The sequence below is a fragment of the Crocodylus siamensis genome, chromosome 4 (assembly GCF_052110815.1).
Source record: "Crocodylus siamensis isolate JL-2025a chromosome 4, ASM5211081v1, whole genome shotgun sequence".
NCBI lineage: Eukaryota > Metazoa > Chordata > Crocodylia > Crocodylidae > Crocodylus > Crocodylus siamensis.
In genome coordinates this window covers 136,416,069-136,440,798 of record NC_143398.1, presented here as the reverse complement: position 1 = coordinate 136,440,798, position 24,730 = coordinate 136,416,069, and the positions used below count along the sequence as shown (strand labels likewise).

General features: G+C 40.4%; 1 protein-coding gene across 3 annotated transcripts in view; it reads right to left on the bottom strand.

Annotated features, from left to right (window-relative positions):
* The window catches only part of VWF (von Willebrand factor), a 263,892-nt gene that overhangs the window by 117,833 nt on the left and 121,329 nt on the right, over positions 1–24,730 (bottom strand). For all 3 annotated transcript variants that reach the window (XM_090043875.1, XM_090043874.1, XM_090043876.1), the window contains exons 19-23: positions 18,775–18,878; positions 12,716–12,854; positions 11,526–11,660; positions 4,910–5,056; positions 4,047–4,187 (exon numbers count right to left, since the gene is read on the bottom strand). In XM_090043875.1, the coding sequence (XP_089900001.1) occupies positions 4,047–4,187; positions 4,910–5,056; positions 11,526–11,660; positions 12,716–12,854; positions 18,775–18,878 (666 nt within the window). The remainder of the gene's footprint in view (positions 1–4,046; positions 4,188–4,909; positions 5,057–11,525; positions 11,661–12,715; positions 12,855–18,774; positions 18,879–24,730) is intronic.

Sequence of the window (24,730 nt, the reverse complement as noted above, 5' to 3'; positions counted from 1 at the left end):
CAGTAAAGAACAAAGGTATACTCATGTTCTGCAAAATACTTATTGCTAATTTTTCTCCTAAGCTAGAACAGTGACATATGGCCAGATTTGGCACAGATGACAAGAAAATTTCACTTGCTTCCTCCTCATCAGCGAGAGTATGATACAAAAGGGAGCACTTAACAGAGGGCAATGTGCTGGGTAGATCATGCCTATGATCAGTCCCAGGCCTTCTTGATAATCAACCACAGTCCTCTCACTGCACTGTGTCAATAAAAGTGTTAATTTAATTTTTTTCACTCCATTATATCTCCTTATAGCCAAGGGCTTCTGTGCCCTGAGCAGTGACTAAAACTCTACTTATCACTAACTATTACCTGCTTGAATGGGCTGCCTTGTGCTGTCTCCATAAAGAAAACTGACCTGAATCCCACCTTCCTAAATGTAAAGTGCACACTAGCAGCACTTTAAAGCAGTAAGAGAGAGTCTTTTCCTTCTGCTTGACTGAGTTATGTGGTAATGTTGCTGTTGCTTCTCCAAACTAGAGACCACAGTGGTGATGTGGTAGTGTGACTGCCTGCTACAATAACCTAATGAATATGGTGATGGCACAGCTAACAAATTGGAAAAGGCCTTGGTGCAAATCAAATAAAGTTAAAACATGATTTTTGTTTGAAAAATATAATAAAAGAACACTTAAAATTATTTTTGGTTGGCCTCAAACACATTATGACCTGAAATTAAAAGTTAAATAACTAAAACCATTTTTGAAACCACATATTGGTTTATTTTGTTAAATGCAAGTATTTTTTTAAAGCAAAAGTGCTATTTCAAAACAAAAAGTTTCCTTAGGAAAAGTGTAAGTACTTAAAACATTCTCCAAAAAGACGCCAAGACAAACTGTTGGGTGCTTTCAAAAAGTTTCCATTTTTATTTTTATTTTTTGGTCTATAATTGTTTAGTCATTTTGGCTCTAATTCACTGATCATTTTGGATGGTCTAAAACTCCATTTTTCAGCAAATTCATTAGTCATTAAAAAAAATAATAACCTAGCTCTGGATGTGACAGTATAAAACTGAATCAGGGCTGCTGCATCGCTGTCAGCTTCTATTGTGCACGAGACACTAATCTCTAACTGCCTCCACCCTTATCTGGCTGGTTACTCTGGACTGTTGCTGATGTCAGCTTGAAGAATCACAAGCACCAAAACCATCACTGAGGTACCTGGGGGTGCCTATACATGAGCAGTGAGGCTGTTCCAATGCACTGTAATTACAGCACATCAGAGTACAGGAGATGCAACCACTGCTGCAGGAGAAAAAAAAGAGAGTCAATGTGGGGCAAGGGAAAAAGGGAAGGAGCAGGGAAAAAAGTTAGAATGCAGAGCTGTACAGACCTCCAGGGTGTGTCAGGGAATACAGACCTATATAGCGTGTTTCTTTGACACGAGTCAAAGAAGTTTCTATTGCCTACCCTCTTTCACATAAAAATACTGCTACTTTGAAACATGGGGGAAGGGAGAAAAAAGAAATGGTGTAGACCAAGACAGTCAGAAGGCAGGGTAGATATGCACCTTTGTAGACTAAGTAAAGTTCACTTCATCACAAGCTGTGAAAGGATATGAAGAAAGCAGAGTACAAGAAGGAAAGAGAAAATAGAACACACAAGAGAAGTGGGGGAGATAGAGAGAGGATGAGATGCAGGGAGTGAGGTAGTAAAGGAAAGAAAAGCAAATGAGCAGAAAACCCATAGGAAGGAAGGGGGGTCACAAAAGCTAATCCAGGTAATGAGATAAGAATCTATAGTCCTTGTTTAAACCAGACTTAACACAGGCCAGTTGGTGGGAGATTTCTTGTTCCATAGTTTCCTGTTCAAACTGTTTTTTATTGTCCCTCCTCCCCCAAGAACAACAATCCTGAGATCAGCAAGACTGTCCAGGGATGTTGAAATGTTCTACCACAGGCTTTTGGGTCTTTCTGCCACTGATGTTACATTGGTGGTCATTCATTTTTACACAAAGAGATCACCCTGTCTGTCCAATGTAGACTGCAGAAGGACATTGAGAGTAGATGATGGAGTACATGACATGGGTTGAGCGGCAGGTGAATGAATCTTGGATGATGTACTCATTATTAGGTCCAGTGATGATGTGGTCTGTATTGATGTGGGGACACAGCAAGCATTTGGGTCCATTGCAAGGCCTGGTGCCTTGGTGAGGATGAGAGTTTCTTAGCCAACTTGAGGTTGGGGGTGCTGTCTCTAAGCCAGGACAGGTTTCTCCCCAGAGACTACCTTGAGATGGTCATCCTTTTCCAGGAAGGGTTGGAGGTCATGTATGATGGGTACTTTTACACGTGCTCCAGGTGTACAGAGATGGGACACCTGTAGTAGCTGATATGATGTTTACTGGAAGCTTGTCAATGAAGCTCAATTTAAGAAAGCTGCAGTGTCTTTCAAGCAGATGGTAGCTCCATAGGATAGACTTAACAGCCTGAAACTCCTTCTGTAAAGGTGCCAATGCCAGAGATAATGGGGCATCCAGGGTTGCTTCATTTGTGGATGTTGGGTAATAAGTAAAAGTCACCTCGTATGAGTTTCTGGGAGGTGGAAACAGTAATCCTGTCCAATGTTTCCAGAGGTAGCTTAAAGAGTTTATTTAGTTCCTCCTGGTGTTATGCTGCAGGGTTCTCTGTCAGGAGCTAGTAAAACTCTGTTAGAAAGTTGACTCTCAGCTTCCTGTATATATGCTGTCTATGTTTTGTCATCCTGTTGTATTATAATGTTTGGGTTGTTTTTAAGGATGAGTATGGCTTACTATTTTGCAAAACTAAGGTCATAGTCTAGAGGTTATTTCCCACAGTGGAAAAATAAATCTCAGGCAAAAGGGAACAGGAAAGAGGATGGAGAAAGTAACCAGAAAGCTAGGGCTTGGTAGGAGGAAAATAGAAGCTACCAATGTGCATAGGAGACATAAGAGCAGGGTAAATGGTGAACTGAGTTGGGTTGTGCCCACAGGAAAATACATGTTGTGAGAAGAGAGGGGCTGAGGTGAAAAAACACAACATGGCAACTTTAAAGTTGGCAAAACCTGAAGAATGCCTACTGTTGGTTTGTGCTGGGAAACAATTCAAGAAATCACATTCTTTCTTCATCTGATTTCAACTTAATCCTTTCACCTTTATAACTTTTCCTACTGCAGAATCCAAGCACTGTAAGGACCCTGTTACTAAAACTCATACTCTTGTATGGCACTGTATTGTAGCATAGGTACTTCTAGTGCAACCCCCAGCCTAAAGATGGGGGATCATACAGAATAAACCATCCTAGAGAAGCATCTGTCTAAGGTATTCTTAAAATCAATGGAAACAACCTTGATGCACAACTATCAGACAATTCCCAAGGCATCAAAGACATCCTTTATCTTGCCACAAGTACAGCAGAGGGACAAGGGTAATGTCCTGCCAGAACAAGCACAGGAGAATTAACTTTTGATATCCTAAATATACCTTAATAGATCTTCCTCTTTGTACCCCATCTCAAACAACCAAAAGGGGAAGAAAAAAAATTAATGCTACTATAGGAATTTAGGAGGGATTATGAACTTTAAAATGATAAGAAAAAATGTAGCAAGCAATTCAGCTGGCTGTACTTATGCTTGTAATGATCAGGCTGTAAGTTTTGAATGATGAGAGTCTGGATCCAAAACCACAGATATTTATCTGAACTTCTCCTGTCTGAAAATTCAAAAATCTTAGGAGATCAGACCCCAAAATGAGGTTTCCTGTCATACCTGGATCTCCAGCATCTTGACTGGCAAGCCATGAGAATAGCCTCAGCCCTACAATTTGGGTATTTTCAAATTTGTTTAAACCTAGGCAGAACAGAAGACTTGGAATGTGAAATAAATTAACTGAACTTTTATCAGAACTCAGAAAAGATTCCAGCCTGGCATAAATTCTGGGACGGGGTTAGTAGTTTCTACTTTTTTTCTGCCAAAACTGTTCACCCAGGCCTAACTGAGGTAAGTTGTGCTAGTAATCAGTTTTCACAGTTCATTCACAATCACCTTTTTGACATCGGCACAGTGTGGATTAACTTTCCAGGAATTCCCAAAGTCGACTGGATCTACTTCAAGTTGATTATTGCTGCTGGTCAAATCATTGTTTTGGATTCCATCAAAATTTCCACACAGACCACACACTCGATCCTTGCATGGAAAGAAACACAAGAGCATAAATCTTCCATCTTTAGACTACCTGGCTTTCTGTTAAGAAGCCTTTATTCTAGTGCTCGAATGGCACAAGACTTAAGGCTAATCCACGCTCAAGTTGCACTAGGGTATGCAGAGGCACAGACAGATTTCCTACATGAGGAAAAGAGGAAGTATAGTTTGTCTCCCAGCTTTCCAAGGAGCAAGTGAGGGAAGCTGACTAGTACTGCCTGTTCTGACTGAGTATAGTAGAAGAGTGTCTGGGTGAGTCATAGGTTTAGCTATGAAGCCATTTCTCCTCCAACACCTGGGTATGACTGTGCTTTGGGGACCACTCACAAAGCCTGCTTTATATTGCATTGCCCACTGCCCTCAAAAGAAATTCTCCTTTTCAATCTTCTTCAAAGGCACATCATCTCTGGACACTGCATTGCTCTTCTTTCCCACCTCTTATATAGTTCATCCAAGAGAGAGCCAGAACTAACCCTTAATGATGAGCCACTGGATTAAAAATAGCATCCCACAGCAGTAAATTCTTTTTTTTCCCCACAGCAAGCCACTAATGCTCCATGTTACTTTATTAAATTGTCTACATCAGAAATATTGACTTCCTTCCTTGATCCCCAACAGAGGATTTGTCCAGGTGTATTCTTTAGTGAAATACCCCAACAGGATACCCAACTTGAGGATCTGAGAAGGAGAGAAAAAACGGTACTTACTTCAAAATCTTCTGTCAGGATGACTGAGATTCCCATGGCCAGATCCCAGGAGACAGAGATATCTTTGCCCAATAGGAGGATGTAATAACGTCCAGACTTCAGGACTTCAAAACCAGTTTCATCTCTAGGAGGTGTCTTAACATTTACCTAAACAAGAAAATGATCGTATACTAGCAATGGCCGTCACATTTTCTGACAGGTCACTAACTTCTTTCAGTCCTGCATCTATGAAGGGCACTTTTCAAAGTTCTTTGTTGCCTCGAGCAAGCTGTTCAGTAAAGCATGCTGCTACCTCTCTGGAGTCCCTACAAGATTACAAACATGTGATGCACACCCCATAGAGTCTCCCACAGAGGAACCTTCCTGAGGATGAACAGTTCCCTTAAACTTGTAGACTGGTACAGAGAACGGAGATGAAAATGCACAATCAAAGTTCTGGACAAGACAGCATCTCAGAAGCAGGACTTCCAGTGGTCCTGAGAGCAGATGCACAAAGGAATTGCCACCATGTAGAAATCAGCACCAGTAATTAATTTGCCAAGGATGACTAGATCTGTTCACTCAGGCCAACTCATGACCAATGAAACAAATGAGAGAACTGAAATGTCCACTTTCCTTTTTAAAACCATGATAATCATCAAGATGCCTGAGCCATTGGTAACAAAAGAAATGTACCATATTCATTATATACTTAGCATTTGGACTCAGCTGCATAAGATTTTCTTCCACAACCATATAAAACAGCAGCCCCACCAAGAGGCAGTCTCCTGAGGGATTAGTTTTTGCATCAGTTGATTTTTCCATCACTTACACTTCCCCTGCACTCTCTAGCCAGTTTTCTGTTTGGGGCCTCTTTCTGTTTCCATTTGGCTGCAATTTTGTGGCCTCCAGCTACTAAGAAGGTGAAAGCTTAAATTTAAATGTTTCCTTTCATACCATATTTCCCTGTCAATGGGAACCCTAATAGGATTATTAGCCACATGTCATGAGGAAGGTCTGGAATGGCTTTTCTTGTAAGCGCCGCTAAAGCATTAACTTAAATTACTTGATTTGGGGGCAAAGAGGCAGGATGCCTCCAAAATAGATCTAAACAAGGCTTAACATAAGGAAGGAGAAAGGGGACAGAAATCCTAAAAGCAGAGGCACCCCTCCTCTCCTCAGCTTGACAAAGCCAGGCTTCCCCTTGGCTATACCTACCGGCTAGTACACAAACAACTCCCCATTCTGTTCATAGGTTTCATAGACACTGGGGCTGGAAGGGACCTTGGAAGATCATCAAGTTCAGCCCCCTGCCCCAGGGGCAGGAAGTCAGCTCAGGTCACAGGATCCCAGCAAGATAAACATCCAAATGTTTCTTAAAAGTGTTCAGAGTATGTGCTTACACCACCTCGGGGAGGTGGGAATGGAGTCTGTTCAGGCCTTGGACAGTAAAGAAGTTTTTCCTTATGTCCAGCCTAAAACAGTCTTGCAGGAGTTGGTGACTATTGAACCTTGTAATCCCTTGGGGTGCTCTGGTGAACAGGCATTCCCCCAGATCCTGATGCACAACCCTTATGTACTTATAGGCTGCCACCAAGTCACCCTGAGCCTGTGCTTCTAAAGTCTGAAGAGTCCCATAGCTCATGGCCTCTCTTCATAAGGCCTGTTCTCTTGCCCTCTGATCATGTGCACGGCTCTCCTCTGAAGTAGTTCTGACATGTCACATAATAAAAAGCATTTATATAAGGCTCAATCCAGCAGCCCATCAGGATCTCATGAAAAGGGATGTGACAAACTTCTCTTGAAATACAAAACTATGGAAAGGCAGGGGATTTAGAAAAAAGAAGCGAGAGCCAATAAAAAAGATACAAAAGCAAAGGCATAAATGTGCTTAGATTCAGCAGATAAAGCTACTTAGCTAGCTCATAAAAGAAGTATACATATCACTAAATGAATCAGGAAACAAGAAGGCAGGAGGAGCAAATTAGCATGGTTAAATGGCAAGATCAAATAGTTTATTTGCAGCAAGCAGGAATCTTTACAAAAAATAGCAACCTGGCCCAAACCAAACTAAGGCAGACCTTTCTTTCCTTAAATTGATTCTGCACAGAATACTGAATCAAGTTCAAGGTATCAGTACTTATCTTCCATGTGCTTATTGGCCAAGGCCCAGAAAGAAGACTGTGGTTGATAATGTCATTTATTAGGCACAACATCATACCACATAAGAAAACCTTGTCCATGGAGAGAAAAGAGCTAAGGGCTTCACAGAGCATCTCAGATTTTCTGGATAGTCCTCTTTATAACAGTACTGGGTCAATGGGTGCTGTTTCTTTCATATCCCACACTAAATATTCCTTAACAATGCTGCCTGAAGATAAAAAAAAACTCAGCCCACATGACTGGGGTAGTTGGGGACAAAAGATATATCGGTACAGACCTAACGTTAGATTCTGTTCCAAATGCTGAACATTTAGATGAAATCAGGTGCTTACGTGTGATTCTACTCTTTCACCCTGTTCAAGCCCTGAAAATCCATCAATTGTTATAACACACCGTCATTTGACCCTAAATACCGAGTCACAAAAAAACAGTAAGGAAGAAAAGAACCCACTCACCTTTTGCATTAGAAATTTTTTAGGGATTTGAGCAGAGTGGAACAGAATCGTACTTAGGCACCTACGTTCATTTACACATCTACCAGGCAGAACAGAATCTGGCCTGTTGCATACACTGAATATTAACATCCAGTGAACTCTGGTTAATCTGCTTATAAAATAATTCACCGTTAATTTATTTAGCTATTTCCTGCCTCTGCAACTTCCTGATAACTGATCACTCCTGAATAATTTGCTGTTATTTGCCTTCCCCTTGGAGTGGTAAATTAACCTAATTTTACTCTGCATGCCACTGCTGCTTAGGTCCTATAGAGCTCTGTTGGCAAACAAGGCCCAAAACTAGCCCTTTCTCTGCTCTCAGATCTCAAAGTGTTGTCTAGTCCAGCAGTTCTCAACCCTGCTTTTTCTTCTTCTCCCTCCGGCCTCCCCAAGTGGGTCAAACCTTACATTAAAAGTGGGCCATGGGTTGCACTGCAAAGCATTATAGTTCTATAGTTTGAAATATCCTCATGTCAAGCATTTTAAGTAATATTAGAAAGGAAACCATGCGTTTTTAGACATTTTAGGCTGATTAATGCAAAATAGAAAGTTCAATATTCTGTAGTATTATTTTACATTTTATCAGTATACTTGCTAGAAGCCTGCTGTGCACAGCAGAAGAGATACTGAAACTGGCTGGGCTGTGTCAAGAATTGAGGTACCTAAGTGAGGTGCCCTGGAGTGCTCTGTTCAGCAGCAGAGATTGGAGCTGATGAGTCACTGGCTTACATTAACCTGCAAGTACTTGGCTGGCTTTCATGTTCTTAGAGCTGGTGGGAGATTGTAGGGTCTCAAGCCTGAGAGGAGAGGAGGATGGAGATTGACTAGCTGGCAGCATTGCATCTTACCTCAGCCCCCTACACTTCCCAGTGCTTTACCAGAATCATGGTGGGAGTGAGACCACACTCTGCCCCCAAAATAACCCTTTTTTCTCAAGTGTTGTAGCTAGCCCAGTGCTGTGCTGTGCATACATGCAGTCACAAAAGATGGGTCTCCACTGCCATTCCTCTTCCAGCTCGAAAGTTTTCACATGGCTCTAGAGTACAGGATCTGAATTGTCACTACTGCCTCCCCTCTCACCTTCTCCCCCACTGAATCCAGTTGCAGGAAAAAGAAAGGATAAGCAACAGCAATGCTCAGCTCCTCGTTTCTTAAAATGCATGGAAGATATGGATCCAGCCAGCGTCCATACTGACATGTGGGGAGCTCTGAGTTTTCATGGAGCTCTGAGCCCAGGAGTGAGCATACTTGCTGCTGCTCATTACCTAATTTCCCCACTGCTGAATTCAGTGGTGGGGATGAAGGACAGGGAGAAGTGTGGCAGTCATGCTCAGCTCCTGCACTCTAGAGCTGCATGAAAGCTCTGATCTTACCAGCATGCCAATAAGGGTAAGGGCTGCTACTGCTCATACCCTCCTTTCTCCTGAAGCTGAACAGAACAACTGGGGAAGGGAGGGAAGAGCAGCAGCAGAAGCAGAAGCAGAAGCATTCACTTTGTGCTGATGTGCCACAGTGGGCTGTTCACTATGGCTTAATGAGCCACATCTGGCCTGCAGGACAGAGGTTAAGCATCCTTGGTCTAGTCCAACAATTAAACAATGCACAGGTGGGAGTGCTAATCTCTTCATTGTGCTCAGGAAAGAACAGACTTTTCCTAAGGATCCTTTCATTCATGACCTGCCTGGTCTCTCTTTTCCTTCTTCAATCTTTTCTTTAGCAGCCCAATAACAAGGAACTACCTGACTTTGGTTTTCTACTGGGGCTTTTTTTCTTACTTTCAAAACATAGAGGCCTTCCAATCTGCCTCAGTGCTCAGTACCTAGGTTTTACAGCTCGCACTTGGGTGCTTTCTCTTTTAAATAATCTCAAAAGCAGTGCTTGTCTTTCAAAATTTAGACAGAGACCAAAACTGGTCAACTAGGAAGGTTAATCTAAGTCACAGATTTACTGGGCTTCAATACATCTGCAAGGACCTGCTCTGATGCACTGTAGTTTCAGCTTTAGTTTAAAGAGCTCCATCACCATTTTTCAGTGCAGGGACACTGATGCACATGACACTTCGGGTGCTTTTAATTAGTGTGACTTTCAGAGCTGCACTAATTAAAAGCCCCCCGCCCCTCCCCGCACACCACTGGAGCACATGTATAAAATGCCCATTATGTTTACGGAGGCCTCTTACCCAAATCCTGATGTAGTACCATGTGCAGTGGCAAAACTTAGTTGTTTTAGAAGAGGAATATAAATGAGCTCAACTCTAATTGGCACACCTAGGAATCCTACATACAGTTTTTCAGTCACTTGAAACAAGAAACTTTCAAATGCAACATTTTTTTTTAAGTGATGTTATTCAGGAGCATTTGAATGCCAGAAGAAACATGGGTTTCCTATTTCCATAGATTAATGTGGGAAGAGAGCATGGGTGACATTATTCTCGTGGATGGATCTGCCTACAGGTCTTAAATTCAACTGAAGCTTTTCTTCACCTTGCTTTGGTTGCTGCTATTCAGAGCAAACCCTTCCCAGGTTTTTACATAGAGCCCTGTGCAAGCTGGGAAAAGAATAAGATTAAAAACTATCCAGTGTTGTGTGGATAACTCTCCAGTGTGATGTAATATCGTTAGGAACACATTTTTTAAAACAACTCAATTGCTACCATTGGTCTCAGTGGCAGCTGCTGGATTATTAACTCTTGTGAAAAAAAATTGAAGGGGTCTACATGGAACTCAGCTCTTCTGAAAGCCTGGCTACAAGTTGGGGGGCTCTTCCCTCTTGCATGTTCTGGCCCTAGCAACTGACCACTAGCATCACAACTAACCTGTCACTTACCTCCATGTAAGGGACTTTTCCTTTACCAAAAGTAATACAGAACTCCTTAGGAAGCCAGAAGTGTCCCAGGCTCGATCCCCACTGACAATCCCAGAGTCTGTGTGGCTCATATGCTGCCATGATGCATTATACAGATGTGATTGATAAAGGTCATATTTTATGTACGTGCTGTCCCTTAAAGCTACTCCCAGTAACGTAGAATGTAACAGACTGCTGGCTCAAACCAAGTGAAAAGCTGGTTTGACTATGTGCATTAACCCAAAACAAGGCAAGTTTAGGGTGGTTTCAGGTTTCTCTGTGAACAATTTTGCAAAGCTCCAGTCCAGAGTTCAGGGCAGCATACAGTCTTTCAGAAGTTTGGGTAATTGTAACTCTATAATTCACTGGAGATCTGTAATGTATGAATACACAGACATTCCTGCTGGTTACAATGCCCAAGACAAATGGCTGAACTCTGCCCTCTGGAAAGGTTATTTCCTGTCATGAAGTAGGGTGGAAGGTGGGAGCAGTTCCTGGTCAGTTCATGACAGTGTGTTGGGGGAAGGAGAGAGATGAATCCAGACATCTGGATTTTCCATCTGACACTTGTTTTAACATGAGGAAAAATAGCTGATACTTGCTTCAGCTCCAGAAACGTGCTTGGTCCATCACAGGACTGAATTAGGCCTGAGTTTTACTGGGCAAAAGACAGCCAATTTTCTACCTATCCCCTTGCAATTAGCCGTGTTCCAATTTATATTTATACCATGCAGCATGAAGAAAGTCAAGGAAGCAACAAATCGCACAGGACCATATTCAAATATAGTAAAATGAATTGACCTCATTCCCATTTCTCTGAACCATTCCACAGCCACCTATGAAAAGAAAGATTATTCCTCTACTTAAAGAATCCATAAGGACAGCCTAGAACACAGAGGGCTTTTTTCCAATAGAAAAATCTCAAGCATCAAGACAGACAGCTCTTCATTTAACAACTGCAGTAAAGCACTGGTGGTCAATATGAAAAGGCTAATTAGAAGTTCCATGTACTTGTCAATGCTACTTGTTAATGTTAGAAGGTCATTCCTTCCACTCAAGGACTCTAACCTTTCTAACCATTCTAAGACAATGACATACCATTGTAAAGGAGAAAGGAAGAAGGCAAGAGTACATACATTTCCATTGAACAGCTCTATCTCCCCATTTTCAAAGAAAATGGTAACTCTTTTACTGCACTTGTCTCGGGTAAAGCCACATCCCTCTGTTGAAATGAGTATCCGAAAGGTCCCAAGCATATCCTCACAATAATCCTATTCAATAGGAACAAATAAAAGAGTAATTTGAAAAAGATATTTATACAGACATGGAAAAATGCAAGCCTAAAAGCACACTATTATGCATGCTCTTGAAAAATTTGTCAATATGCTTATTAATACATTATTCATTATTATGTAATTATTTAATATATTTTGTGCTGCAATTCAGGCTTTGTACTGTTTAAATACAGAAAGGGGACAAAGATGCATTTGACTAGTATGTTACAAATGTACATACAGATATTTTGTAGCAAATTATATTGATAGAAGGGGGGGGGGTTCCATAATGTTACCTAAGATACCTTGGGGGATACTGATTATTATTTGTACACATGGGAGAGAGAACAAGATTACTTGCATCTTAAATTGATGGTTTTGGATCACTTTGTGTCAAAGTCCCTCATCTGTGGGAGCAGAGATGTGGACATATGCATGTATACAGTTAAAGTATACCCTCAGAAAACATATTGTGTCAGTCCATCCATAAAGATCCCACATGGGTTCAAGACCACCACTGACACAGCAGTGTGGGCCTGATTTCAGCAAACCCTGTGGGGAGCTCTACAGCCCCGCACAGACTGACACCCCAGCCCAACTGATGAGCAGAGCCCTTGACTCAGCACCTTGAAAACAGTGGCACGCAGCCCCATGCTGGGTTGCACCACATGGCTGTCAGCCTGCTGACATAGGAAGTTGTCAGCCAAGCCCTGTAATGCAGCTGGCATCAGGCTGAATGGCAGGAAACTCACCATACATTCAACTACATATATTTTGTGGAATAATCTGTGGCTGGTTTCCATTTTTATCACACCATTCATTGCTTGAATGCATGGCCAGGCTCCTATTCAAGAAGTGATTAACAAGTTAATCACATCTTAAGTGTAATGTTTGCCAGGGGCCTCTCTTACACATCTGGCTTAGTAATGGAGGACATTTTACAGTAACTCATTTCAGTCCCAGGCTTCTTTTTCAGTTCAAAATGCACCATACAATATTTCTGGTCAAACTCGCTCATTATGGCAAGAATATGCAGTATTCTCAATTCTCACCTGAACCAGCACATACTGACAGGCACCTGGGAACTTGTATTTTAATCCATCAAATGTCAAGTAATGAGCAGTACCAATAACGGAGCAGGTGGCATCACATACATGAGTTGTGCAGTCCCACTTTCGGCCACGACATACACTGCCATAGAAAAATCAACAGGGATTATTATTTACTTGGTGCTCAGAATATGCTCGGTACTTTATGACAGTGTAAAGGAAGGTCAGATCTTCACCTTACAGAGTTTACCATCTAAAGATACAATATGGAGGGAGAGAGAAGGATGCAAGAAAAATAGAAGTGAACCATAAAATAAAATATTGTGAACTGCACGCTTCCAACAGAATTCTATTTCACTTTACACACCTATGTGGTAGTTAACCAGCTGTGTAACTGCTACTTTTGGCCTTTATACAGAGTTAGCGATCCCACTGTACGAGCAGTTTGGACACAAAAATGTCCACACAGCTACTGTTCAGCAGCTTTTGAAAACCAAGCCTCTTTAAGATCAGATGCTCAAGCTGACCATCTAAAGTCTCACATCTTGATATCATTGCCACTTGTGCAATTAAAAGTTCATAGATTTAAAAGGCCATCTAGTCTAACTCCAGCAAAAAGCAGGGTGTGGAATTTCAGTTGATCCCTTCCTGAGCCCAGTAATTTGAATTTGACTAAAGCATGCCTTGCATAAAGTAACCAAAGCTAGCATAAGGGAGCATTGTGTCTGGTTAGAGTAATTAGAAGACTAGCAACCAAAGTACGGCAAAAATAAAGCACATGATAATACAGGCAAGATTCAACAGGCAAAGGATGGATATTACCAGGGTAAGAGCAGGGGCAAAAATAAGCTTTAGTTTCAACAGGAGAAACATTGAAACTTTACCTTCACTTTATTGTCACTCATCTTTAAATCTGATGCAAGATGAGGGCATTAACACCATGTACCACAAAAAACTCTAACTGTGTATAAACAGGACTTTATTCCTGCAGTTCCTTATTGTTAACTGGAAGTAATAACATCAGAAATGCCTGCAGATCTTTTATCATCCCAGACAAGAAACGGATTTTTAGATGCATGGTACAGAACTTGTAGATATACGTCAGTTCAATTAATACTACAGCAAATTATTACTACGACTGTTATAGCAGCCAGGACCCCATAGCCACAGACCACGTTTCCATTGCAGTAGACATGGTACAATTTAGGGATTATTTCTCCAACACTCAAAACTAGTAAAATGGAATCCAGTTTATTGTTCATGTAAATTACTATGATGGACAGTAGTGTTTCCAATATTATATAAGGCATTTAAGCAAGTGTTCACTCTTAAAACATGTTATGTGGTGGTGTTAGCGTCTGGACTATGCAAGGCTCTTCATGGAGACAGTTGTCCTTGTGGAGAAAGTTTCATAAGCAGCAGGAGAGCTTGATCTCTGCCTTGATCTGTGATTAGTCAATTCTTTCTCGCAGCAGAACTGCTCTCTGAAAATCAAGTACTGAAACTAGGCTGAAATTCCTGAAAGGAAGAGCTGCCTTGCACTATATTTTCATCATCTGGATTTCAGATTGGAGTAAATATGTAAACAAGTTATCTTTAGAATATTATTGCAATACAACACTGCCTCTCATGAACTCTCCACCCAGCCAATAATTTTTATAGTATCCTAATTTGTCCAAACAATGATTTTGGGTGAGCCTTGTATGGCTCAGAAATGAAAAAAAAAATTAAGTTTTCTCAAATTCTTCAACCTTCCTATTTGTTCTCTCTCTATGGTCCCAATTAGAAGGTCCTGTCATCAACAGGAGACTTTCCACTGACTTCAGTCAGTTTTGGATGAAGCCCTAAAATATTACCTCTTCTGGAGAGATTCAAAGTCCAATTTGAATTAAAAAGGGCCTCTTCCTAAATTAAGGAGTTGAAAACTAACTTGCATGCAGAAAGCAAAAACAAATTCCATGCAGGTTACGTGACTGATCTCAACCACTCACTCTGTGAAAAGACGCATGCAAGACAAGAATTAGGCTGTGCCTCTTCTCCAGCTTCTTTCACCTCCCTAGTCCCAAACTCCTCTGAAGACAGGAAAGGCCCTCAGTGCAATTTAGATGCCCTGGAGGCTTCTCTAAGTTATGGCAGCCTGCCAGGAACCTCTGCAATACTCTGTGCTGCAACCAGGCCCTAGAAATGACTCTCTAACAAATGCTCTTTGTTTGGCCTTGAGCAAGAGTCCTCAAAGGATAACCTGCTGCTATCTGCCTCAACGCTTGTGCTTGGGGAGACCTGGAATACCAGGCCTATGGGATCATGTTATGCTTCCTGGTCTCTTTTACCTGCACACAAGGAGCTAGGGTGGGGGTGACAATCATTTCCCATAAGGTCAACAAATTGTTAAAAAATAACTTAAATAAAAACAATATAATATATAACAGCACCCAAAGACAGTGTAAATAGAGTCTCCTTCCACTTGCAGGCTGTATACAGAAATACATGCTTTCCTGAACTACTTTATTACACATGGAGGGCTGGGCACAGCTCACTGGAATGCTTCATAATATTAATAGTATACCGTGGATATCCTTCCCCGCTCAGGACTATCCTTTTACAAAAACACTTTTATTATCCTCCGAAGACCATTATATATTAAATATGAAGCACAATGTGACTGGCCATGTTTTATTTGCAGTAGTGTCCCTTTTTCCTCATAGGAAGCCAAAATAGTAGCAGATTTAAGATGAAGCTGTCTGATGGCAGAGGACATGTGTTTACGCTGTTTACTCTACTGACCAACTTTTGAGACCAAGAAACAGGCCTATAATTCAGTCTGCCAATGGCTTTTGTTCAGACTGTATTGCTTAAGTATAATACCATCGTTTTCCAAAGGCGGCTCTCTGTTCTTCAGTGAATTTCATTCTTAATGGTATTTTATCTGACCCAGCAACTGGAGACATTACCTCATAGTCTAACCTAAAAAACACCTGGAGGACAGCCACTGGGCATGACAGACCCCTGGTCCACATGATGATCAGACCAAACAGGGAGGTACAGTGGATCAGAATGTCTGGCCTACAAGACAGACTGCTTCAGCCACATGTGATGTTAGGTAGACCGCCAACCACCTCCCCATCATGTACAGAGAATGGCTGTTCATAAAGATTAAAGCCACAGCCTATTTGAGTTGTTTGAGATTGTCATGCCTCTACCAGCTGCACTACACCGTTAATTTCATCTAAAACTAGAGACACTGTAAAAAGGAAAGGAATACTCTTTTTTACTTTCCTTTCTTCACCCTTTTCTCCTTGTCACCAACTAGTATGCAGCCTGGTACCTTTCTCATATGTAACTGGAATGCAAATGCGCCTATTTCTTTTCTCTCATTATTTTTACACTGCTGCAAGCTTGAGTTGAGTTCTTTGGAGTCACACCAGTGTAAATGAGAAAAGAATAAAGCATCTAGAGATTTTTTTATTATTCTTATTGTTAGTATTCATCATGTCACCTAGGTAGCCACAATGCATGTCACCATAGTCCTATTTCCAGAGAACATTTAAACATGTCTGTTGTAGTGATTAAAGCAATCATGCCTCATTCTTATATGGCACATTTATTAGAAGACTTTTTCACAAACAGATCAACCTCATTGTCCCCATTTTGCTACTGGAGAAAGTAAAGCACAGATAGGTAAAGACATCCTCCCACTCCCGCCCCACAGACCCTTCCTAATTTACACTGGCAAATAGGAGACTTAAGGGTCCCCCATTCAAAGCCCCTGGGTGTCAAGTGCCCTCTTCCCACTGATATCCAAGGGCTGGCCCACAGTAAAATTATAGAATGCTGCTAATAAGCAGAAAACGGAAAAAACTGAATGAAAATATAACTATAAGGACTAACAAAAATGTAATACTTTCTTTGTGTGTTAAAACTGTGCTCGTGCATTCCATGAGACCAAAGTCCCCTTATGCTAAGCCTTGTATAAACGCATTTGAGAAAGAATTCACATTCTTAATAGACAAGAAGGTCACACATCCCAAGGTTTTGACAGTGGTGGAAACTGAACCTTAACTTCTCCTGGCCCTATCTAGTGCATTAATGCAATCCAAATCACAATTCCACGTTGATGACACTGTAGTATATAGTAAATACTGTGCCATACATTTTGTTAAAACAATGAGATCCCAGTAACTTGAAACCTCAGCACAGTAGCTGCTCTTAAATCTTTGTTAAAAGCAAAGAGAAAAACCAAAAAAAATCTGTGCTGATTATAATGTGTATAGTTTAGCAAAAGTCAGATTAGCAAAGTTCTACTGCATAATCCTTCATAAATATTACTTCAAAATTTTCATCAAGCTCTACAATACGAAGCACTAAATTCCCAGCACACAGCGTAACAAAATCTTTGCCACTGGCTTAGGGTTAGAGCTGTTCTGCTGTTCGTGAACTAGGGTCTCCCATATGTCAAACTCAGTGCAAATGCCAAATCTGACACCTCTGGCTCATATACTATGCTTGCAGGTGTGCACATTTGGCTGAGAACAAATGAGAATGAGAACTCCTGCTATAGCAGGACAAAAAAGAAAAAGAAAAAAGGAAAGGAAGATTTGACTTTCAAAACGCAGATCATCTATTTGTGGGTATTCTCAAAACAGCAGTAATTTTTCACATCAATTTCTAAATGATGCTCAACTTGGCATCTGCAGAAAACTGTCACAAAGCTTTACAAGCCCAGTACGTTGTTGAGACAACTCTTTTTCATTGATAATAAAGATCTTGCTTTCCAAGTTTATCAGTTGAGCTCAAAACTAATAACTGAAATAAGATGCAAGTATGAACAGCTTTATGCTAACAACAAAATTGTTGGCTTCTTAGAGTCTCCCCACACCCTTCTTTTGAGGAAAAGTTTTTGTGCGTCTGGGAGCACATGTGGAGGAGAGCCACTTCCCCTGCCTGCAACTTCACAACTATGTCATCAGAAACAATAAGAGTGGATTGAAAGAATGGAGCAATGCAGCAGTGTATAAAAATTATTGTTGATTTAAAAAATGACTGAAAATAAATACATCGACTGGGCACCAGGGGCAGGGCTCTGTTTCACCGAGTGAATGACAGCTTGAGACCAACTCTTACTTACCCAACTAAAATGTAGGAGCAAGTCTATTGCCCACTCTGAGCATGTCAATGCCCCACCATAGGAATAAGAGCCATCTGTCTGCCTGTGGAGAGCTATCCTGTTCCCTCCTCACTCTGAAGGGGTGCAAGCCCTCATCTCCCATTTCCTTGACCACTGGGCTAGAGTTTATTCTTGTTTGGGAGCACTCCCCTCCACCATCTCTTTTCTGGCCCAAAAAAAGAGGCTCTGCCACTGTTCAGAAGGAATCTAAGAATCACTGGGTCAGGAAGAGAAAGCAAGACTCAGCACCCTAGCAGTGAGGGCACTTACCTGAAGGAGTGGGATCCAACTCATACTCCCAGGACTGTTTGTCTTTTATCTAATGACATGAGATAAAAGAGCAAACTGGTGGCAATAATAGGCATTTAGCTTATAAGGATTACCCAGCTGAGGGGACATGACACAATTCCCTAGATGTTGCACAGGTTTTCCCACTAGGTGACTTGGCATTTTTCTTATCATTCTACATATTATTCCATTACAGCAATTGTGTATTACACAAAATATAAAATTCCTGCATATATTACATAAAAAAAATTCAATAGATACGTGAATATTTCTTCCACAAGAAGCTTGAGGAAACTCTCAGCCAGGTACCAAAATATTTCAATAAATAATTAGGTTCTTTAGCCAGAGTGGTGAAGAAGGTCACATTACAGATCATAATGGTCCCTTTTGACAAGGAAATCTATAGATCTTTACAGAATTATTTATTGGATCCTTCACAAATATAATCATGCATCATTGGTCTTGATCCTGGCTCTTCGCAATGCCAACAGTAGCTCAGTGCAATTCATCCTACTTTCTATCCCTAGTCTATTAAATAATGAGGGAAAGCATGGTTTTAAGAGTCATCTTATTGAAAACCTGGAAAAAAATATCACCATCAATAGCTCACCAAGTGTTACAGTCCTTGGTCATTATCTGTCCTGTAGAATATTCTCTCCCATTGTGGAAACATGGGCACCTCTCAAGAGCAATGCATTTGGTTTCATGTCGTACCTAAAACGCACATACATATAACATGTTATCAATATTTAGCACTCTTAATATCTGACTGTAAACTATCAGCACATAGAGCAAAAATAAACATGAGAAAATGGAGATCCAAGGGCAGAAGGATGTAAGATTATCTGCGTGACAGATGTATTGTTAATATTTTCCTACAAAAGTGAATAGGACAATACCCGTACAAAGGAAAGCCTTGTTTCACTCTGTTGGAGAAGGTGGAAAGGACTGGGTATCAACTAAGATGGCCTAGAAAAACCAGGGAAGTAAAAATCAGACAGCTTACACAGGAACTTACTGATAAGAAAAAATAGTTTAAGGCTAAAACACAACAGAGAAGAAAAGAAGAAAGGAAGAATGGAAGGATACAACTACCTTGAAGAGTCTCTGGGAAGCATGTACAGACCTATTCACCAGCCCTCAGAATGCCACATCCAACACACACTTAACTTTCAACAATGTGACTTCAACTCTGATGAAGCTTGGAAAACCAAATGGAGCTCACAGGAAGTCCCAAATAAACAACTTGCAATAGATCCAAAGCAGAAGGCTTAGCTCTTGCATGACACTAATTGGCAACTCTAAACCTTATCTGCACAAGCCACAGGAGATGCAGATGTGCGACGCACACATGGAAAATTAAAAACTCTACAGTGTACAACGGTGGTCACTCAGAACATAACATGGAACATAAAATGATTCAATGCCTGATCCACAAATATGAAGGAGGTATCACAAAAATACACACTGCTGCTCCTGGTCCAATTGTCTGACTCAACCACCTAAATGTAAAATTATATATAGTTGTTGTTCTGTATCTACATCAGCCATACAAAAAAAGAAGTATGCCACCTATAACAACCTACTGTCTCATCATCAGACAAGGAACAGAGTGGAAGAAGAGTTCAGCCCGATTAGCAACTGAAAGACAAACACTTAGAAGAAACCATGTAAGAAGCAGTATCAAATGACACTGAATGGTGACCATAAGGGAAGAACATGGCTTAGGCCATCTGCAAATTGGGGGTGGGGGGAAGCAAATCTATTTTTATGATGTGAAATATCATTAAATACAAATAAAGTCTAGAAGAATATCACTAAACTCCTTTCTTCTACGTGGCCATTGATGCAACTGATGGGGGACAAAGACAATTTGGAAAACCTAGGAAGAAAAATGCAGTTGATATAGATACAGGTGTTTGTAAAAATGTTGGAAAAGATGAACTAGGTAATTTAGGGTGCCTATACACGTGCAATTAGTGTGACTGAATATGCTCCGGTTCAATTTGAGGAAGGGAGGGGCCATTTTAATTAAAGCAGTTCCCCGACAGCTGTTCTAATTAAAACGACTCACTGTCATGTGTATTCAGCCACCACTAACACCACCCCCATTTTAAAATGGCCACAGGGATGCTTTACCTATAGCTTATTGGACGAGTTTTAGTTAAAGTGCCCACACAGCCATTTTAAAACATGGGGTGGGGTTCATATATGTGACGGTGAGGCAATGCTGGATCATTCTAATTAAAATGCAGAGCAGACTCAATTAATCAAGAATATTCTAACACACGGTAGTTAGAATATGAACCAGCATGTCTATAGGCAGCTTTAGTGCATTACTGTGCCAATGCTAAGAAATTGACAGGGTTTGCTAGTGTTCTTCCAAATGTATATATATGACCCGAAGAACAGGACAAGGACCAGGTCTGTTAAGAGGGACTTCCATAGTCTAATAGTTTTTCATTGGGAAATAAACTATTATATTCATTTTACCTGTTTTAATTTCATCCCTCTATTCCTTGCTGTAGCCCTTCCTCTTTTGTAATGATAGTTAATCACTTCTCCCTTTTCTTAAAATCAGTATTTGGTGAATGTTCAAGTATTTCTAGTACTTTTCATTGAATTTGATCCCATTTTTATCTTTTTTCCATTGTGAGTAGAGCTTCACCAAAAAGGTAAGTTTAGTTTTACCAACATCTGGGTCTTCTATTTTTACCACACCAGGGTTGATTTTGGTTCAGAATTTGAGACCCATGCAATTCGAAAGATTTGCTCTCCTCTGCACGCCAATCTAGAAATTAAACTTTTATTACCAAAGTTAAATAGTCATTTTTGCTTCTAAATCGGAGATGATGAGACCCATCTAATCTCAATGTTATGATGAATAAGTATAGTTTCCTTTTCTTCTGTGCAGAGACCTTGAACTTGACACCTGTTTGTAGAATCAGGTCTCTAACAGCTAATAAGTCTCATTTCTTCAGTATTAAACACAGTTCTCAAACTGTGATTCATGGACTATGAAGCTGACAGAGACATGGCTGATCCCAAATCATAGTCAAACTGCTTTAGAGTACAGATGACATGGGTCCCCTGAATTCTTCAGTTATGTTTTTATATGTTTACATGACTCTTCAAGAGCAGCTTGTTCAGTAAGTACGCCAACACTTAACTCAGCCGATGTGCTTCTTGGAACTTAACTTTGGTAGAATAAGTATCTATCCAAGATCCAGAATAGTAGCAAAAATATTTTATATTAAAGAGGGTCTTTAATTTCATACGCAGATCCATGGTCTCTCATCAATCGCGGACAACATTATACTGCACAAGGTCATCCCTATGAAGGGAAGGCGGGAAAAGGGAGAAAAACATTTGCAAGCATCAAGTGTTCTCTCTCATTAGATGAACTTCTGGAAGTACAAAAGAGGAAGGTGTCTATGGCTTTACTCTTACTCCAACACCTGCCAACATTTCTGTAGTTTTTTAACATCATTGTTGGCACCAGACTTGAGCAGGAAAGAACTAACCTCCTGGGACACAATATCTGGGATTCTGGCTGGCCATAGATGAAGGGGTTGGTGAAGGGAAAGTTGGTACAATTTTTCCTTGCCCCCTCAACATGCAGAGCTAGTCACAACCTAGCCAATAATAGACAAACTAAAAGGATTAGTTATTTTGTTCACCAGACATGCAGTCATAAAGCATCATTTATTAAATTCCTGATAGGAAGCAAAGAATACTTTTGCCAGCTGGAACTTCCAGGAAGTAAGTAGGATTTAGGGAACAGGGCATGATTACCTAAGCTGGAATGAGACCAGAACTTTGATATTAACTGTTTTATCTCTAACCCACAATGTCATTTATTAATGACACATGTGTGATCCAAAGCTCAATTAGCCATTCCATCCAAAAGATAACATCTCTGGCAACCCAGTGCTCAATGCCACCCTCAGCTACAAATCTATAATGAGTCGGATAAGAAAGCACCATTCTCTCAATGCTGCTGCTTAAAACAGCTGGATTTTCTGGGGGACCCTCACATCCTAGTAATAGTTTTCTCTCATTCAAGGGAGTCTCACAGATCAAGGTGGTGCAGGCATGATTGCGTGGGGAGGTAACCACAAGTAAAGTCACAGGATCATAATGAGAATAGCTGCTGTTCACACCCTCTCACATCCTTATTAGCCATATTCATGGGAACGCGCTCATTGGATTTGAATGGCCGACTCACTAATGAAGGTTCCAGTTGTTATGGGTGGGAGGATCTGGAAGAATCAATCATAACTAGCCCCAATATGGCATAGAGGTCCCACTTTTTGTATCGAACTTCTCTCCTTTCTTTTCTTTCCTGTTTTTAAAAATACAATAATATTTTAGGCTTCATAAGCGTTACAGTTTCTCTGCCTTATCTTCCAGTTTATTTAGGCTGGACTGCAACCTTGTGTCCTGTACTGTTTCCCAAGACGACAATCTCAGATTCTCTCTCTGTCTTTCAATACTAGTGTTTCAGTAGAAAGGGGGTGATGACAGATGATAGCTTGTTCATACCAGGAAGGTACATGATGCTAAACCCAGTAACAAACATGCTTTAACTAACATATTGCTAAACAGAATTTTGTATGGACAAGGACAATTGCGTATAAAATGGCATTAGCTGGTATAACCAAGGAATACAGGCATTCAAATAGGCAGGCAGCTGCCTCATCTCTTCTTGAAGACATGCAATGTATGATATACTTAAAGCTGTGCAAACCAGCGGTAATTTATGAAGCAGCTGGGAGGAAGACACAAGATTCCTCCCATAACATTATCTTTTGTGGAAAAACAACTCGTAAAGTTTTCAGGTAGAAAATGTCATAGTTTTCAGGGAATTTTCATGTGCAAATGAAATGCTTCAAAACAAAAAAGCTCCATTTTGTTGTGTCAGACCAAAACAAAAAATATTTATTCACATTTTTAAAGTTCTCTCATTCCAGTGCTTGAAAAATGAAAAGAGTTGATTTTTCGTTTTGAGTTTCTGGATTTCAGGGGTCCCTTTTTTTCTTATATGCCTTGCTTTTTTCCACTGGTGTGGTAAAACACTACTTTCTCACTCTCCTCTCCCCCTGTTTTCCCACTTAGAAAATATTAGAAGAGAAGTAAACTCCTAAAAGAAAGTGTATTTTTCCACACTTTTTCATATGTCTTATGCAAAAGAAAGGATCATTGTGAAGAATGGTTCTTCCCTACTTCAGGGGAGGAAGAAAGAAAGGGAAATAAAACAAATCTTGAACAAGAACACTAAAATTAATTACAATTGATTTATAAATTAATTATAACAACCTTATAATTTAAGTCAAAGCAAACAAATACATTTCCTCTTTTTTTCCAAAATGCCTGTTCAAAATAAATTTATTTTAAATTTTCCAATCACAAAAACCAAAAAAAAATGCCAAAATAGACATTTTCTGACAGAAATTTTCAATGTAACCTTACTTGCTGACAGTAAAAACTTTTAGCCCAAAAGATTCAACTTATTCCAGTTTATACAATGAGTTCTGTTCTTTTTTCAGTTGCAAACAATCCTTAATCAGACTACCCTTTTCTTTTTTGGGTGCGTTACTCCCAATGGGTCGATGCACACTTTATGTTGTCATATTGGAGTCTATAGACCACTCTGTGGATTAGGATGAACTCTGCTGATATTCTTTTATACATGTCTTTATCTACCCTAATGGCAATGTTGCTTTTAACATCATATTAGTTGCTGTAAGCATCTGCTACTTTTGCTAGGCAATTGTTCACATGTATCATATGCAGCAGCATAACTAGGGATAAAGAAGCAGGGCATCAGCTCCAATTGCTGATTGAAAGGGAGCACCAGAACAGCCAGTACATGCCACAGAAGCAGCAGTAGAAGCCCCCTGGGTAAAACTGGGCAGGTAAAACTGATTCCCCTGCCCCAACTTTATCCCCCCCACAAACATGCCAGTGCCCTGCACCCCATTCTTACCCATCCCCATTCTGCAGGTATTTGCCTAGGGCATAAATATTACTCCTTACTACTCCTTATGGTTATATGGTACTGCTGTGTTGTTTTTTTTTTGGATTAAACAACATTGGTTTTAGGAACAAAACTATTTCCTTTCTGATCACAAACTTTCTGTGAGTATTCATAATTGTCTGATTAATCAGTTCTGTAGATGACAAAAAGCCCATTGCACAATGGCCATCAGGGCACACATTTCATGAGAATACTTGTGCAACTAGTCAATCGCAGCAGTATCCATCATACTTTTGTTTGGAGTAAGTTTTGTGAAGAGCAACCACTTGCTCCTGTGGATGTCTGAAAATTAAAGAAGCCATGGATACCAGCATAGCAAAGGGAGAAGTTCGATTTGCTAAAAATATTCACAGATGCTCTTTATCCCTCTTGTGTTTGAGTTCTCCCAATCACTCATCTGGAAAATACCAGTATCATTCTTTAGTCTCTCCTTCCACCAGCATGCAAGAGGGTCACTGAGACACTACAATAAAGAAGAAAACTAGCATTGAATAAAATCACCTTGTTCAAACGCAGTGTTTCACAT